The sequence below is a fragment of the Mastigoproctus giganteus genome, chromosome 1 (assembly GCF_048544385.1).
Source record: "Mastigoproctus giganteus isolate SK-2022 chromosome 1, ASM4854438v1, whole genome shotgun sequence".
Classification (NCBI taxonomy): Eukaryota; Metazoa; Arthropoda; class Arachnida; order Uropygi; family Thelyphonidae; genus Mastigoproctus; species Mastigoproctus giganteus.
This window is the reverse complement of record NC_143575.1, coordinates 84055307-84074326: the sequence shown is the minus strand read 5'-3', so window position 1 is coordinate 84074326 and position 19020 is coordinate 84055307. Positions and strand designations below refer to the sequence as shown.

General features: G+C 38.3%; 1 protein-coding gene across 1 annotated transcript in view; it reads left to right on the top strand.

Annotated features, from left to right (window-relative positions):
• The window catches only part of LOC150090948 (uncharacterized), a 385861-nt gene that overhangs the window by 23462 nt on the left and 343379 nt on the right, over window positions 1-19020 (top strand). Inside the window, exon 2 of the mRNA XM_090378546.1 lies at window positions 4022-4061. Coding sequence (XP_090234672.1) covers window positions 4022-4061 — 40 coding nt within the window. The remainder of the gene's footprint in view (window positions 1-4021; window positions 4062-19020) is intronic.

Genomic DNA, 19020 nt, shown 5'->3' with positions numbered 1-19020 from the left:
TCTTTCATAGTGTTCTGGTTTCCATTTCCTTTAGTTTAGTTTAGTTTGTATTTTGAGGATATGGATTTCTGCCACATTTTTTAGTAAACTATTAGCATTAGCAGAGGCATTTGATGCAAGAAAGCAAGCTTATGCAGCATCAGCCAAAAAAAAAAAAAATAAAATAAAGTAAAATAAATAAATAAAAAATAACCACTTCACCCCTCTGTTCGTTCGAAATACCTGTCCAGCTGAGCCTTAAACTTATTTAGACTTATACTTAACTTACTTAAACTTAGCTTATTCAGCATCAGCTAAAAAGAAAAAAAAAAAAACACCACTTCCATTTCATCCCTCCATTCGTTCGAAATACCTGTCCAGCTGAGCCTTAAATTTGTTGTTTAGGCTATCGACTTCCACAACAAGTGATGGAAGTCTGTTCCACCAACCAACTACCCGCTGGCTAAAGGCAAATTTCCGCACATCTGTCCTTCCTCAATTTGAATTTATGCCCTCTTGGGTGATTATTCTGAGCAAGAGGAAGAATCCCATCGGCATTGAGCATGCTCAAACCATTCAAGGCCTTATACACCTCTATCAGATCACCTCGCCGGTGCCTAGTCTCCAGACACTGTAATTTGCAAAACTTAAGACTTTCTTCATAAGAGCAACCCTTTGTTCCATTCACTAATCTTGTTGCCCTTCTCTGTACTCGTTCCAGCAGCTCTACATCCTTCTTGAAATGAGGCCTCCAGACCTGTATACAGTACTCAAAGTGTGGCCTGACCATTGCCTTATACAAGGGAATAATCACCTCCCTATGCCTGCTAGAAATATTCCTGTATATCATTGACAAGGCACCATGAGCTACTCATGCAGCTCGTCTGCACTGTTCAGAGAACTTCATATCTGCCTGCACAATTATCCCAGGTCCTTTTCATTTTCTACCCCTGTGAGTGTAGTACCACAGAGTTGATAGTTGCTCTGGGGTTACTGTTTCCCATATGTAGTACTTTACATTTGTCAATATTAAACTTCATTTGCCACCTCTCAGCCAATCTGCTCGACCTTTCCAGATCCTGTTGCAGCAGCATAGCGACAGTAGTGTCCTTAACAACCCTGCCAACCTTTGTATTGTCTGCAAACTTGGACATTAAGCTTGATATACCATCATCAATATCATTTATAAATACAGAAAACAACAATGGATCCAACACTGAACCCTGAGGAACTCCACTAATAACATTAGTCCACGTTGAGCAGTGTCCATTGACTACCACTCTGTCTTCCGCCACTCAACCATTCCCTTTATCCATAGCAGCAATTTGCCACCAGTGCCACACTACTCCAATTTGTGCAGCAGTCTTCCATGTGCAACAGTATCAAAAGCCTTTCTAAGATCCAAATATATAATATCAAAGTTATTCTCTGCATCCAGTTTTGTGTCTACATCATAGTATCCAATCAAATTGGTCAGGCAAGACCTTCCCTTAACAAAACCATGCTGTGTATGAGCTATAACTGAATTCTTGTCTAGATGATCCTGCAGTGCTTCCATTAATTTTCCTGGAACAGAAGTTAAACTCACAGGTCTATAATTACTTGTGTCGGCCTTTGATCCTCCTTTGTGAATTGGGGTTACATTTGCACATCTCCAGTCTATGGGTACCTCCCCTGAGTCCAAAGAAGCTCTCATAATTATGGCTAGGGGTTTGCTTACTTCCTTTGCTGCCTCCTTTAATATAACTGGATAGATCCCATCCACCCCGGGTGCCTTTTTTATGTTTATGCTCAACAACTTCTCCTCCACTTTCCTCTCAGTTATTACAAAATCATCTAGCTCACTGCCAGTGTTTACTTCACCTACGGCATTCCCCTTCCTGAATAACTCCTCATGTGTGAATGTAGATTCAAAATACTCGTTTAATTTGTTAGTCACCTGAGCTGGATCCTCAACTGTTGAACCATCAATCAAATATTGACATCAGTGTTTACTTCACCTACGGCGTTCACCTTCCTGAATAACTCCTCATGTGTGAATGTAGATGCAAAATACTCGTTTAGTTTGTTAGCCACCTGAGCAGGATCCTCAACTGTTGAACCATCAATCAAATATTGACATCAAAATTGTTGAGAAATTGTTATTAATGGCTTGACGTAGCCAAGTGGTCTGTGCAAGGGTGCAGCAGCATATTTTGAGTAGATTGTGGTTCAAGTCCCATTGATTGCTAAATATAATAATGATTCTATCCTTGTGAAAATGATTAGTTGTGAGCTCCTGGCTTTGCAGTCATACCAGAGTATAAACTGAAAAACAGAACACTAAATGACGGTGAACAGTATGTATCTTGGTTTCAATAGATAGTGGCATTGCCTACATAATTAAGCAAGGGCATAAGTTTCATACATACATTATATTGTTTGTACACTGAGTGGACAGAAACCATAGGAATACCTACCTAGTAAAGGGTAGGCCCACCTTTGTGACTGCCATGTGACTGCCCAGATAAGGGCAGTCACATGGCAAGGCATTGAGTCCACTAATTCACGAAAGCATTCCCCAGATATTTCTATCCATGCTTGCTGCAGTGTTGTCCATAATTCCGTCGCATTCCTGGGTGGAGGATCCAAAGCTTGAATGGATCTCTCCACATCATCCCAAATATGCTCCACAAGGTTCATGTCCACTGAACGGAAAAGCCATTCTGTGGTGGTAAAATCTGATGAATGCTCTTCAAACCATGTTCTAGTCACCATGGCTCTGTGTGTGTGTGTGGGGGGGGGGGCATTGTCCTGTTGGAAGAGTCCATTGCCCTGTGGGTGCATGATGATCATAAAGGGATGCAAGATGGTCTGCAAGGATGGATACGTAACCTGGACCGTTCAGAGATGTGTCTAGACATACCAGAGGTCCTAACGTGTGCCAGTTGAACACTCCCCAGACCATTACCGACCATCCACCTGTCTGAACAGTTCCTTGTTAGCATGACAGGTGCTTAGTTTCATGTGGTTTCCACAAGATACGCACCCTCCCGTCTGCTCAAAATAACTAGAAACGGGACTCATCGGACCAGGAGACCCTGTCCAGTCATCCAAGGTCCAGTGCTGTGTTCTTTTGCCCAGTTGAGGTATAGAGTCCTGTGTTATGGTATTAGCAATGGGACTCTGGTGTGCCAGTGGCTTCCATAATCTATCATGGCTAATGCTTGTCTGATGGTCTTGGTGGAGACATTTCTGGCACCTCCCTCGTTGAAATCGGCAGTGATTTGTGCCACTGTCGCTCTCCAGTTGGCTGAAACAATGAGAGACAGACGTCGACGGCCACTTTCATCCACCACCTTTCTCCACCCACAGGCTGTCCACAATGAGATGTTATTCTGGAAATGGCACATTCCCGATACACTCTTGATACTGTCAAACTGGGATGGTGCAATTTCTGTACCACGTCTGTGATAGAGTGGCCTATGCATCAGACACCTGCTATCATTCCTCTTTCAAAGTTGGTTAACTCACAACGTTTATCCATACTGACATCGAATTACCATCTATGTGAATGTAATGAAGCAGTGTACCTATATACCTGCCAAGAAATGGATTCGTCTACTAGTGAGAGGGGTAACAGCATCGCGTTGCCCAGGTACCCCATGAATTCTGGCCTTTCAGTGTATGATGCTCGCTGACATTGTGATAATGGCTGCTCTCTTGCAAAAACACTAGAAATGCTACAAACAAAGTGAACAAAATTAACTATTTCTGCATTGAAATCATATATCAAGAATATTTTTTTACGATTACTCTCAAAAAATCAAGAATCAAGTATCCCATGAATTCTGTCCTTTCAGTGTATATTGTGTGTATATCCTGTAAACGTCTCTTGGGTTTTTGCTTACCTTGTATAGAGAAATAATTTATGCAGTTCTGTTTTTATAATTCTTTGTGTTTAGTGATATTTTGTTTTTTTGTAAACAGTAATGTTAATTTTTTGTTACACATTATTTATATTGCCCCATTTTTATTTATTTTTTTTATTTTCTCCTTGTAGTATAATTGATGATTTATTAGCTGATGATGGACAGCTCAAGGTAAGAAAATATGTTTTACAATATTTCTGTTGTATATGTAAAGTAACTGAATTCCATTAACACAGCTTGCTATAAAAGACCCAGAATTATTGAGGTTATGTTATAAACTGTCGTCTTTGGAAAATATTGATATAATCTAAGTTTCATTAAACATATCGAGGGTTTAGTGTCAAACGACGTTAACTACAAAATAGCATTTTCTTTTTGAGATAACTTTAGTTTTACATTATACAAATAACAATGCACATCATGTCATAGAACTGTATCGCTCTAGTACTTTACAAGCTTACTTAGGCTGTAAGTACATTTCCTGTAAACCAAGAAAATGTCAAATGACTTTTTTTTTTTTTTTTTGGATTAATTACAAAAACGTCAATAATTTTGTAATTAATGTTGTTTGACACTAAACCCTCTATATGCAAGTGGATTAATAAAATAATATAATGTCCGCACAGGATTAATAAAATAATCCTGTGCGGACATTGCTCCTTAAAGCTCTTCAAACAGAGAAGTTTTTCCTGATTTATTTTCTGCTTTATTAGTTTAAATTGTCATATTAACTTATTTTCTAGAGTAGCTTTATATTCCTAGTTACGATACTTAGTTTAAAGTTTAACTTAGACAGAGATTTCGTAGATATTACTTAGTATCGGTAACGGTATCAAATCCACGTGTCACAAACCAAATTTTTTTTTTAACCAAATTTAGTCGATTTATTAACCAACTGTTATATCAAATTATCATCTATAAGTAGATTATAGACCTAGTCAGGATCCTTAGTTGATTCTAAATTGAGATAGCGAGATTTGGAAGCTAATCAATACTTACGAGTCCGTAGAAATACCGTTCGTGAATTCCCGCCATTTTTACACGATAGCATAAGCTTAGTGTCGTATAGTGCATAATATAATATTGTCAATTAATCAGTAAATCTATTAATCTTGATAAACTTTATTGTCAATTAAATTGTACTTTTAACTCTATATATATATATATATATATATATATATAACGACTTAATCGTAACAAATAATTAATACATAACTATAGTGGTACACGTGATTCGGAAGTTGTATAAAGGGAACTCGTAGAAAACACTAGATACCGAAAAATATATATATATAACATAACTGTTTTGGGATATAACTTAAGGATTTAATTTTTGTTTTGAATTTTATTGAATTAAATCGGAATCATGACTCTGACCAGAGCAGCAAAGCAAAAGGCTCAAGCTAATGGGAGTGCTGTGGTTCAGGGGAGAACTGAGGGGGGCAGTTGCCCTCTGAATCACAGTCTATTAAAATGCACTGTTTGCTTGATGTTTGCGGAGCAGTCGGGTACGGGACATGATACTGCCAAGGGGGATGTCTTTGTGTGTGCACGATGTAAGGAGTGCAAGGAAATCAGGCGACAACTCAGCGTTGTTATGGGCCTTTATGAGAGCTTGAAGGACAGGGTGGATGCCCTCGAAGGAAATAAATTGAGGGGCCCATCAAGCTCTCAGCTGCCCACATCAACGCCAGAGCTTGCACTTGGTCATCAGGCAACACAGAAGCAGCCCCCTAGGCAGAATGCGCTGGTCCCACAGGAACTAGTAGTTGTTGGTGACTCTATTGTCAGGGAAACGGGGAACATACTTTGTAAAAAGGATAGGTGGAATAGGACCAGGGTATGTCTGCCAGGGGCAAAGGTTGATGACGTTGTAGAGCGGATATCATCTTTTAAGGGCACAAAAGGTGATATAGTTGTACACGTTGGCACTAATGATATTAAGAGTAGGAGACCGGCGGAATTACTTAGCAAGTACAGGTCACTGTTGAAAAAAAGCCGTGAATTAGGGTTGAACTTGAAAGTGTCTGCAATTCTGCCCAGACACGATAGGAGGGAGTATATGATGAGAGCCTTGTCGATCAATTCGGCCCTGGAGGGATTGTGCAAGGCTCAAGGGGTAGAATTTTTTTCAGCCTGGACTGTACTTGTTAACAGGAGAGATTGCTTCTACAGGGATGGGATACACTTAAATAGAAAGGGTGCAAGAATTTTTGCTGATGCTGTCGAGGCAGTGTTAGGTGGGTCGGAAAACTGCTAGTTGGGGGGGATACAAGGACTAATAGATTAACAGTAGCCACTGGCAGAGGTGGAAGTGATTCTTGCACTGCTTCTATTGAAATGAGCAGAAGTCTGAAAAACAAGATGCAGGATATTTCAGAGACTGCTGGTAGTCATTGCGGTACAAGTAAACACATGGGTTGTGTTAGGGTAGCTAAGAATAGAAACAGGTGCATGTATACCTGCGTGTACACCAATGCTAGGAGTTTGGTAAATAAATTTGATGAATTTGAGGTATTGCTCAAAACATCAAAGGCAGATATTGTTGGGATATCAGAGACGTGGTGTCACACAGATATAAGTAATGCGGAACTGGAATTTGGGGAATACAATGTGTATAGAAAGGATAGACAGGACAGGAGGGGAGGAGGGGTTATGCTATTAATTAAGAAACACATAAAGTCCAAGGAAGTGAAGCCAGTCGACATCGATGGACAGGGCAGTGTCGAGTCAGTTTGGTGCGACATAAGCATAGGGAAATCAAAATTGAGAGTAGGAGTGTGCTATAGGCCTAATGACTCTGATGAGTATAATAAGATATTGTACAGGGAAATAGAGTGGGCCAGTAAATCTGAGAGTCTTATAATGGGGGACTTTAATTTCCCAGATATTGACTGGAATTTGTGGGTTGGTCACTCGCACACTAGCAAGGCTTTTGTGGATTTATTGGATGATTGTTTTCTACATCAGCATGTTCGTGAGGCAACAAGAGGGAGCAATACTCTTGATCTGATTATCAGTAGTGATTCTTCATGCATTAAGAACCTGCAGATAAATGAACCACTAGGTGGCAGTGATCACAGTGTGTTGAAGTGGGATTTACTCAAGGAGGTAACTACCATCAGAGGTAAAGGGAAGGGTTTTTGTTTTCGTAAAGGCGACTATGATGGTCTGAGACAGTATTTAAATTCTATACAGTGGGACCAACTGATGATGTTACCAACAGCAAACTCAAAATGGGAAGCATTCAAGGAACTAATCTTGGAGGCTACCAGGCTTTACATACCAACTAAGAAATATTGTTCAAGGTTTAGGCCTAAATGGTTGTCAGATGAACTAATGAGACATGTGGCAGAGAAGAAAAATGCATGGGATACATACAAATTAATGGGTGACATGGAAGCCTATGATAGATATAAGTTGGTCTGTAACCAAGTCACAAAGGAGATTAGGCAGGCAAAGGCAGACTATGAAAAATCCTTGGCAAAGGATGCAAAGAAAAACAGAAAAGAGTTTTTTACATACTTGAACTCGAAAAGGAAAGGGATGAATCAGATTGGTCCACTGGATATTGATGGTTCAACAGTTGAGGATCCTGCTCAGGTGGCTAACAATCTAAACGAGTATTTTGCATCTACATTCACGCATGAGGAGTTATTCAGGAAGGAGAATGATGTAGGTAAAGTAAACATTGGCAGTGAGCTGGATGATTTTGTAATAACTGAGAGGAAAGTGGAGGAGAGATTGTTGAGGATAAACATAAAAAAGGCACCTGGGGTGGATGGGATCTATCCAGTTATATTAAAGGAGGCAGCAAAGGAAGTATGCAAACCCCTAGCCATAATTATGAGAGCTTCTTTGGACTCAGGGGAGGTGCCCATAGACTGGAGATGTGCAAATGTAACCCCAATTCACAAAGGAGGATCAAAGGCTGACACAAGTAATTATAGACCTGTTAGTTTAACTTCTGTTCCAGGTAAATTAATGGAGGCACTGGTTAAAGAAGCACTGCAGGATCATCTAGACAAGAATTCAGTTATAGCTCAGACGCAGCATGGTTTTGTTAAGGGCAGGTCTTGCCTGACCAATTTGATTGGATACTATGATGTAGTCACAAAAGAACTGGATGCAGGGAATAACTTTGATATTATATATTTGGATCTTAGAAAGGCTTTTGATACTGTTGCACATGGAAGACTGCTGCACAAATTGGAGCAGTGTGGCATTGGAGGCAAATTGCTGCTATGGATAAGGGGATGGTTGAGTGGCAGAAGACAGAGAGTGGTAATCAATGGACACTGCTCAACGTGGACTAATGTTATTAGTGGAGTTCCTCAAGGTTCAGTGTTGGGTCCGTTGTTGTTTTCGGTGTTTATGAATGATATTGATGATGGGATATCAAGTTTAATGTCCAAGTTTGCAGATGATACAAAGGTTGGCAGGGTCGTTAAGGACAATACTGACGCTATGCTGCTGCAACAGGATCTGGAAAGGTTGAACAGATGGGCTGAGAGGTGGCAAATGAGGTTTAACATCGACAAATGTAAAGTGCTGCATATGGGAAACAGTAACCCCAGAGCAACGTATCAACTCTGCGGTACTACACTGACAGTGGTGGAGAATGAAAAGGACCTGGGGGTAATTGTGCAGGCAGATATGAAGTTCTCTGAGCAGTGCAGACGAGCTGCAAGAGTAGCGCATGGTGTCTTGTCAATGATATACAGGAATTTTTCTAGCAGGGATAAGGAGGTGATTATTCCCTTGTATAAGGCAATGGTAAGGCCACATCTTGAGTACTGTATACAGGTCTGGAGGCCTCATTTCAAGAAGGATGTAGAGCTGCTGGAACGGGTACAGAGAAGGGCAACAAGATTAGTAAATGGAACAAAGGGTTGCTCTTACGAAGAAAGGCTTAAGTTTTGCAAATTACAGAGTCTGGAGACTAGGCACCGGCGAGGTGATCTGATAGAGGTGTATAAGGCTTTGAATGGTTTGAGCATGCTCAATGCCAATGGGATTCTTCATCTTTCTCAGAATAATCACCTCAGAGGGCATAAATTCAAATTGAGGAAGGACGGATGTCGGATAGATGTGCGGAAATTTGCCTTTGGCCAGCGGGTGGTTGGTTGGTGGAACCGACTTCCATCACTTGTTGTTGAAGTTGATAGCCTAAACAAATTTAAAGCTCAACTGGACAGGTATTTCGAACGAACGGAGGGGTGAAATGGGAGTGGTGTGTTTTTTTTTTTTTTTTTTTTGGCTGATGCTGAATAAGCTTGCTTTCTTGCATCATATGCCTCTGCTAATGCTAATGCTAATATATGACGAATTTTTCCAGTTTTTATCAAAAAAACTAGATAAAAACTGAAAACCTATTGGTGTATCATATATAGTAGCACCCCCATATTACACTACATTGTGTTGTGCTAATTTATATGATGCTCTAAGAAAAAAATATTAACTCAAACAGTGTAAAATATTAGGCGTAATAAAAATATATATAGTAGAAAAAAAAAAAGTGAAATAAATAGGAGTTCCCAAGTATACCGCTATGTTTACATCAGTAGTTGTATTCAGCATTTGCAGCTGCGTTGAAGTATTCAAGTTTCTGGCTCACATCTGGTGAGTATGGGTTTGGCAAACCCAGGGTCCTGAGTTGGATATCATCATTCTTCTCTTTCTTGGTGATTCCTTTCTACTTCTCTCTCTCTCAGGGTAATTTGGGAATTTTTTTTTTGGCTGGTGCAGCATAAGCCTTAGGCATCCTTGCACATATGTCTAATAGTAATTTTATTTGTGCTAATTGCATTTTTGGTATTGTTACACCAGATAACACTGCATGTAGTGCAATATGTCCTTAATGGTATTTCAAGGAAACTGATAAAACATAGTATTTATAGGTGAAATGTTATAAGGTTGGGATTTTGATTAGACCTCAATTAGATTATGGTGCCCCAGTTTGACTCCACTCAAAAGACTCTGTTAGCATGTCTCAATCCAGTACAACGTAGTGTTCTCAGGCTTGCTCTTGGGGCATTCAGCACTTCACCAGTCCGAAGCCTATATATAGAAGCCAGTGAACTTCCACTTCACCTTTGGAGAAAGATGCTGCTCCTCAATTATGTGATTAAAATACATAGCCTTTCATCTCGTTATATCTGGTCATGCCTCTGTGATCCTCAATAGGTAAACCTTTTTAGAAATAAATCTCATGAAAACAAACCTACAGGAATCTGTTTACAAGAGGTAATTCAGACCAATTATAGTAGTCATCACATGAAGGTATGCACAACCTTCATGTAAAATGTGCATACCTTCATGTGATGACTACTTCCAATATTGGGGGAAACTCTCCCTGAACAATCAAATCTTTCAGAAACTACATGCAGCCCACTCCTTGGCAAATGCACAAACACTGCAAATATACTGACGGCTCCAAAAGTGACACAGCTGTGGTCCTACCAACATCAACAGTCTTTGTCTCATTACCACAGGCATACAGTGTTTTCATTGCGGAACTCTATGCCATTAAGATGGATTTGGCCTTTCTTGCTAATGATTTCACTCCGAAGACTAATCTATAGACTTTTTGAGTGCAGTGACAGCCTCCATGGCAATTTTCGCTCTCCACATCCATTTTTAAATCAAATAGGAATTCAGATATCGGAACTTCATAACAATAGGCAGACTGTCACTTTTTGTTTGATCTTAGGTCACACTGGAATACCAGGAAATGAGTGTGCAGATAAGGCAGCAAGAAATCCCACTGACAACGACCATATCCAGATTCCTTACACAGACTATAAAGCAATCATATGCCAAGTATGCAATGTAAAATGGACAGAAATTTAGTAACCAGTAAAATAACAAGTTATTAGTAAATTAATAAGAGGAGTTTACCTCAATATAGTACGTGGAACACTTCCGTATGATACCCTCCAGAAATTAAAACGAAAAAATCGACAACTTACCGGTACATTAAAGTAAAATATAAATAATTAAAGTAAAATATAAATAATTAAATAATCAATTTAACACAATTCAAAATCAATTCAAAACAATTAAAATTCAAATTAACGCAATTAAAAGAATCTAACGAAAATATTCAAAACGATTTTCCTTCCTGAAGCTGACAATGCTTTTCGACCGACTGTCGTGATCACAGGAATGAAAATTACCGAATCAGGCTAAACCTGCAACTTAAATAGTGATTATATGTCTTCGCGCATGCGCGTAAAGGTCCACGCATCGGAGATCAAATATGGCCGCCGAACATTAACAGAATTCTCGTGTAATTTAATTTCAACGGTTTCTGCAATTAATAGTCGCGTATAATTACGTTGAACGTTAAGTATTTTGGCCTCGTTAAATAAAAAAGTGTGTTTTTCGTTAATGGCATGAAAGGCTAATTCTGACGCTGCTGAACGAGAAGCACGAACTGAGGCTTCGTGTTGATTTACACGAATATTAAGAGAAAACCGCGTCGAACCCTGGTAAGACGAGTCGCAATCACCGCAAGAAATGTTGTATACTAGATCATTAATTTGTGTTGCGAACGCGGAAAGAACCGAGCGATTGTTCAGTATAGTGTGTAACTTCCGTATAGGCCTAGCTATAATTTTAAATTCGGTATCTTTAAAGAATCTGTTAAGTTGTTTGTGCCACTGTTCAACATATGGGACAGAAATAAAGTATTTTTTGATATTACTATTGTTGATTGGTGTAGTATTTTTTATCCTATCCTTAGCTTGTACCCTAATTCGATTTATTGTGTTAATGGGATAACCCCTGTTCAAGAATCTGCTAGTTAATATTTGTATTTCTGAGTCCAAAGCAGAATCCGTCGTTGAATATTTATAGGCATTTAGAAATTGATTAAAGATAATCGATCTTTTGTAGGTGAACGGGTGGTAGCTATTATAATGAAGAAGCATACCGGTGTTTGTGGGTTTTCGATAGATGCTAAATTGTATTTTGTTCGAGTCACGGGTAAGCGTGAAATTTAGAAAGTTTAATGACTTAGTATCCGTATCTTCCCTTTCCAATGTAAATTTGAGTCTAGAATGAATATTATTAAACGAATGTAAAATGTCTTGGATAGTACTATTATCAGTAATAACTAGAACATCGTCTAAATACCTCCCATAGTATGTGATACGGGGACGAAAAGGTGTCAAATGTATCTGCTCAATCGTTGAGAGATAGATCTCTGACATTAAGCCATTCAGGCTCAAACCCATTGGTAATCCAAAAATTTGTTTGTACACCTTGTCTCGAAAGGTGATGTAGTTAGCCTCAGCTAATAGTTTAATTAAGTGAAAAATTTCCTTAATGGGCAGCTTCGTATAATTAATCGGTGTCGAGTTTTTATTTAACATATCCCAAATAATATCTAATGTGTATTCAACGTTTACATTCGTATATAATGAGGTAACATCTAATGAGAATAAATTGTCATTGTCGCCGAGTCTACAGTCTTTAAGATTATTAAATAATGTATCGTAATTCTTAATCCCAAATTGTATAACCTGTCTAAAAGGTTTTATAATATTATATACATGTGTGGCTAAGGCTGAAAATGCCGAGTTCCTGTAGGAAACAATAGGTCGAATCGGAAATCCAGGCTTGTGTAATTTTACCTGACCAAAAAGTGCAGGAATATTGTATGTTCTGGACTTCAATTCCTTCAACTGAACCATAGTAATGTAGTCGTTTTTACGATATGTGGTTAACGTTTTATTGTATTGATTTACCAAATTGGTAAACAGGGCCGGGTCCACTTCACGATAAGTGGAGGTATCAGACACAACTGAATCTAACTTATTAATATAATCATGTTTATCTAGTATTACCACTGTATCTCCTTTATCTGCCCTCTGTATAATAATGTCCTTATTTTCTCGAAGTTCTCGTAAAGCTGAACTGTCATGTGTATTCAATTTAGGAAGTCGCGTTTCTTTTATGTTATTTACTACTTGGTTAACTTGTTGAATAAACACATCTTTTTGTGGAACACTACGAAGTCCAAATTCAATATCAATTACGCATTGTTTTTTTGGCAGCTTTCGAGGTGGTAAATTATAATTTAATCCTTTGGATAAAAGTGAAATCTGGTCCTGCGATAGTGTACACGAGGAAAGATTTGTAACCTGTTGATATGTTGGTTCGTTGGATACTGGGTGAGGGGGTGTTCGTGAACTAGCCGACATATTCTGTGGTAGTGCGTTATGTGTCTGTGGGGGGAGGTCACCCAACTCGTGTGAACTTGGTCGCAAGCTCGCGACAATGTGTTAGAATTCGCATGAACGTGTCTTGAACTATTCGATAATGTTTGCAACTTATTAACGTGTCTGTTTTTTATTTCTGAGGCTTGTGCTTCCCGTCGCAAATCTATGGAGGTCTTCAATACAGACCAATCATTCGGATGTAGATAATTTTTTAATTTATCGCGAAGCTTCCTAACCTGGGAAAGGTATTTTTGTTTATCCGAATATCGAGATTTTAAGGCAAGCTTAACAATATTACGTGATGTCGCCAGTGATAGTTGTTTTATGCCTGAAATTTTTTGATTTAAATTCACCCTGGCAAACTTCGGAACGATGTTGTTTTGAAGGCAATATTTTAGGAAAGAAATATGGTAATTTTGGGCCGAGTACCTTAGTTAAAATCGTTTTGAATATTTTCGTTAGATTCTTTTAATTGCGTTAATTTGAATTTTAATTGTTTTGAATTGATTTTGAATTGTGTTAAATTGATTATTTAATTATTTATATTTTACTTTAATTATTTATATTTTACTTTAATGTACCGGTAAGTTGTCGATTTTTTCGTTTTTTCCGTTTTAATTTCTGGAGGGTATCATACGGAAGTGTTCCACGTACTATATTGAGGTAAACTCCTCTTATTAATTTACTAATATTATTATCAACGTAGAACATATTGAGTATTACAGCTCTGATTCATACTATCTAAATAACAAGTTATGAAATATAAAACAGAATCAACAACTATGGAACTCTAGCATCCACACAAACAAACACAGAAGTTGTGCTTGCCAGAGCACATATTGGTCATAGAGATGTGTGAGGTGGGTACCTTACACATCTCTATTTATTTCAAGGAAATAATCTCCCACTATGCTTGCACTGTGATTCACCACTAACTAAAAAATATTCTTATAGAGTCATCTCATTATCAGTCAGCCAGATCTGGGATTTAAAAAGTCCCAAATTCATTCAATGAAATAGCACTATGGATGTTGCCCAGTGGCTGTCATTTAACTAGCACAAAAAAACTGCAAGTTGCATTTTGATTAATTTGAAACTTGATATGATTGGGAGAACAAATAATACAATTAATAAATAAATTTTGATTTTTGGGCATAATTCTTGATACCAAACTTCATGCAAAATATTACATGTGTGTACTCTCTGTATGAAGAAGTTAAAGATGCTTAATCTTATCCATAGCATGGGGCACAGATTGCTACAACTTGCTACATCTGTATCATGTTTGGATTATGATAGTCTAGGTTGACTCAGCAAAGAAAAGTGTTGTAATGTAGTTTGTTCCCACATAATAGAACTCTTAGGGTAGTTTTAGGAGCCTTTAAAACTTCCCCACACTGGTTTACATGTCATGGCAAAAAAACCACCTTTCATATTGTAAGAAAAATTCTCATGCTTAGCTTTAATTTTGTACACTATGATAAATAATTTTTATAAACAAGCATTATGTTACAAATCCTTTAGCAGGTGCATCATTCTTCTCTTTCTTGGTGATTCCCTTCTATTTCTCTCTCTCTCTCTCTCTCTCTCTCTCTCTCTCTCTCTCTCTCTCTCTCTCTCTCTCTCTCTCTCTCGGTAGTTCAGATTTTTTTTTTTTTAGGTTCAGTGTAAGCCTCAGGCTTCCTTGTACGTATGTCTAATAATAACAGTGGAAAAAGCATATGATAGAAAATCAAAATATAAAGCATTTACTTGCAGTGCATGCTACAAATAATACACTAGCATTACAAACACATTGATGGATCCAAAGCAGAATCATCAGTAGATATTGCAGTATTTCCCACAGCCACCATCTCCATCGTCGTGTCACCTGTTTGCACAGTTTATGCTGCTGAACATTATGCATTGAATATGGCACTAATACTTAAAAGATCTTTTTAGTTCTCAGACTGTATACTGTCTCTCTCTTAATGTTAAAAGGAGTACAAGGTCTAGTATTCCGTGCAGTAGATAACTTTGAATATAAGTAGGCAGTTGCCTTTATTTATTTATTTATTATTATTTTTTTTTTTTCAAGGTACTGCTTATGGACAGTAGATCCACTAAAGTTATTTATGCAGATGAAGTGTGTTCAAGAAATTAGTTATAATGAATGCCCACACCCAAACCAACAAAAGGGCACTCGTTCATTGTCCATATGGGAATGTGGAAATGTGTAACCAATCTCAAATGAGCTGCTGAAAGAAAAGCCGGTGAAGGTAAAGAAAGCCAACACAAGAACCATGGGAAACTTACCGGACAAACTAGTTTCCCGATACCACAATTTCTCCCTGCATTCTCAGTAAACAAATGGTGCATGTTATAGGTGATGGCAGTAGAAATTGATAATGATGTATTGATTAGTTTTTTCTCATTATTAAAAGCAGATTATTGGAGTTCGTGAGTGTTTTCGCGGCTGAAATTTACTTATGGGTACGCCCTCCAGACTGCCTCAGTCTTAGGGTGTTTATCTCCCCTTCCCGCTGTTTTAAAATAGGAAAATGACTTCTACAGATAGTGCGTGTTATCGATAGTGGCAGTAGAAGTCCTTTTCCTATTTTAAAATAGCGGGAAGGAGGGTAAACACCCTAAGACTGAAGCAGTCTGGAGAATGTATCCGTAAGTAAATTTCAGCCACAAAAACACTTATGAACTCCAATAATCTGCTTTTAATAATGAGAAAAAAACTGATCAATACATCGTTATCAACTTCTACTGCCACAACCGATAACACGCACCATCTGTTTACCGAGAATGCAGGGAGAAACTGCAGTAGTGGGAAACCAGTTTGCCGTGGTTCTCATGTTGGCTTTCTTTACCTTAGCTGAAAAGTCAAATAAAATCATAAAATAGTATAGTACTAGTTTACCTTACACTGCTTTTCAACAATGAATTGTGTTCACTGGTAAGCTAAATGTTAATGCTGGACAAACAAGCTTTAAATGGCATTAGGAAGGCTTTTTGCTCATGCATTCATACAACCAGTAATCGGATAAAAAATATGGATGCTACACATGGAATTACTATGGCTTTGTTTAAGAGATTGCAGAGGTTAATAATTTAGTGAAGATATGTTGTGTTTTTTAAAGGGTGTTTTTAAAGTCAATTAAATGCTTGCAAATAATGGTGTGATATCGAAAGTTCGGACGTTATGGATGATAAGCAATAACTGAAGCAGCATGTTGATCAAGACTTCATTCCAGGGTATAGCTGGTCATACCCTAATACGAAAAATTGCAAGCAGCTCTATAATTAGCTTCAACCAAAAGTCTTACTAATTGAAATTTGATCACATCCCAAATTATAGATCTCATTTTCAGAGTTTGATCTTTAGAAAGTAAAGCTCATAAGATATCCAAAGTGTATGGTACTTCATAACTGATGAAACTAAGTGATCAGTGTTTGACATAGTCCTATATCTAAGATTATGAAACATGATATGATACAGACGTTCAGTATTTTTAATTGCAAAACTGACAGTGTCTCAATAGGGTTTAATGGAATATGCATGAGATGCTAAGGATTGGCAGAGCTCTGGTATGGAAAAAATTAGCCTAATAGGTTTACCCTCTTTGTGTAGTTTAATCTGTCTAAACCAGGTGAGAATATTGTATGTCCTAGTCTTTAATTACTTTAACAAAGCCTTAGAAATATAATCCTTTTTGCAATAAAATGTAAGTTTTTTGTTGTATCTGTTAATAAGGTTGCAAAAGAAAGTAAACAAATGGCCAAAGCTTTCAGACAGAGGTCCTTCCTCAGCGGGAAAAGCATTATTACAGAAAACATTAATACAAAAAATATAAAGAATGCCCGGTTATGGTGGCCATGCAAGGTGAAACACATGCTACAGGTGCAGAAACAATTAGCAGTTGGAAGTAGAGGCTTGTGGTTGTAATATCAACGCTTGGGTATGCTGTGGCTGCCAACGTTTATCATTCAGGAGGATGGCTGCTTCAATGATGGGGTGGATGTGACCTCCTTTGTTCAGGTTAAAGGAATCGTGACAACACGAGATTCCAACCAGACACAAAGACGGTACTGGAAGGATCGGTCAATAATTTTAATGTCGCTGTGTGAGTCAACGTCGTGCTGGGTAGATCAGAAGTGCTTCGCGATCATTGGATGTTCCAAATCCATAGAACGGATTGCTCTCTTGTGTTCGGCGACTCAATCTTTGAGCCTTCTGCCAGATTCGTCAACATAGCAGCTAGTGCAGTCATGGCAGGAAATGTGGTACACTGAACTGCTCCGCAAGAAGGGGGAGTGGAATCGGTGTCTTTACACCCGAGACGAGAGATCGCAATTTCCTGCCAATCACTTTATCCCGTAAGCCTGTAAGGCCTTAGAGTTGTTGTGACAAGTTCGAATAATAGGGGATAAAGGCGGTCAGAGTGGGGTCATCGCTGCATGTGGCTCTAGGGTTTGCCCTGTGGCCACGGGTCTTTAGGTTACACCTATCCAAGGCACTGCTAGGGTGGCCACATCTAGCCAAGTATGCTTTTACCCTAACAATCTCAGTGCACCTCTCATCCACAGAACTGGAGTGGGTCCAGGTACAGGTTAATAGGGCTTGCACAGTACCAAGAAGCTGACTGTGAACATATGCTGACTGGTAGTTGGTGAATTGGCCAGCACACATCGGTTTGCGATGGACAGAGGTCTTTGAATGTGTGCCTTTGCGCCAAACAAGAGTATCTAAAAAACCTATGTTATCCGTTTTTTTCTCAGCAATCTAAACATGTTATTATAATGAATAATCCTGAGAACAGAGGCTTATTTCACTCTGTTCATGTTATTTATAACTTTATCTATAAAATAATTACATCTTTGTTGCATGTTTGAGATTTGCTATACATTTCTGCATTCTCTTAAGACTCCCAATGGATGCCCTTTTGTTTGGCACCCATTTGGAGTGAGTGTGGGCATGGGTTATAACCTAATTTATTGAACACTGTAATTCATGTATAAAAATAATTTTGGTATATGTATTGTCCATAAGCAGTACCTTGAGAAAAAAATAATCAAGGTAAATGTCTGCTTATATTCAAAGAAGCTGTTAGTGCAATATTAACAACAGAAGAGCTTTCACTGGTCTATCTGTGCTCGAAATATCAAATCGCTTTTTATGCAATTAGTAAAAAATGTCTGTTTTTTTCATTTTTTTTTATTTGTTTTTCTTTTTATTGCTGCACATACCGGCATTCCTAGTAATAAGTGGGTTGAACATGCAATAATACATTCCACAAACTATACTTACACATTAGTACAGGACCCTTATATGAATTTCATAACATTCATAAGGTAAGTGTGTATGCAGCAGTGGGTATAAATATGACACTCAAACAAATAAGTTGCACAAGATCAAATCAGAGGAATTCCAACTATCGATCAAGCAGACACCAAGAAGTTACCCTTGGTGTCTGCTTGATTTGGGCACACCTACTTAGCATTAGTAGAGGCATATGATGCAAGAAAGCAAGCTTATGCAGCATCAGCCAAAAAAAAAAAAAAAAAAAGAAAAAAGAAAACGCTCCCATTTTACCCCTCCATTCATTCCAAATACCTGTCCAGTTCAGCCTTAGATTTATTTAGGCTATCAACTTCCACAACAAAGGATAGAAGTCTGTTACACCAACCAACTACCTGCTGGCTAAAGGCAAACTTCCGTACATCTATCCTACATCTTTTTTTCCTCAATTTGAATTTATGTCCTCTCAGGTGATCATTCTGAGCAAGAGGAAGAATCCCATCAGCATTGAGCATGCTCAAACCATTCAAGGCTTTATACACCTCAATCAGATACAATGCCGACCGGGCTAGCCAGGTGGGTAAAGTGCCTGTCTGGCAATCCAAAGGTCGCGGGT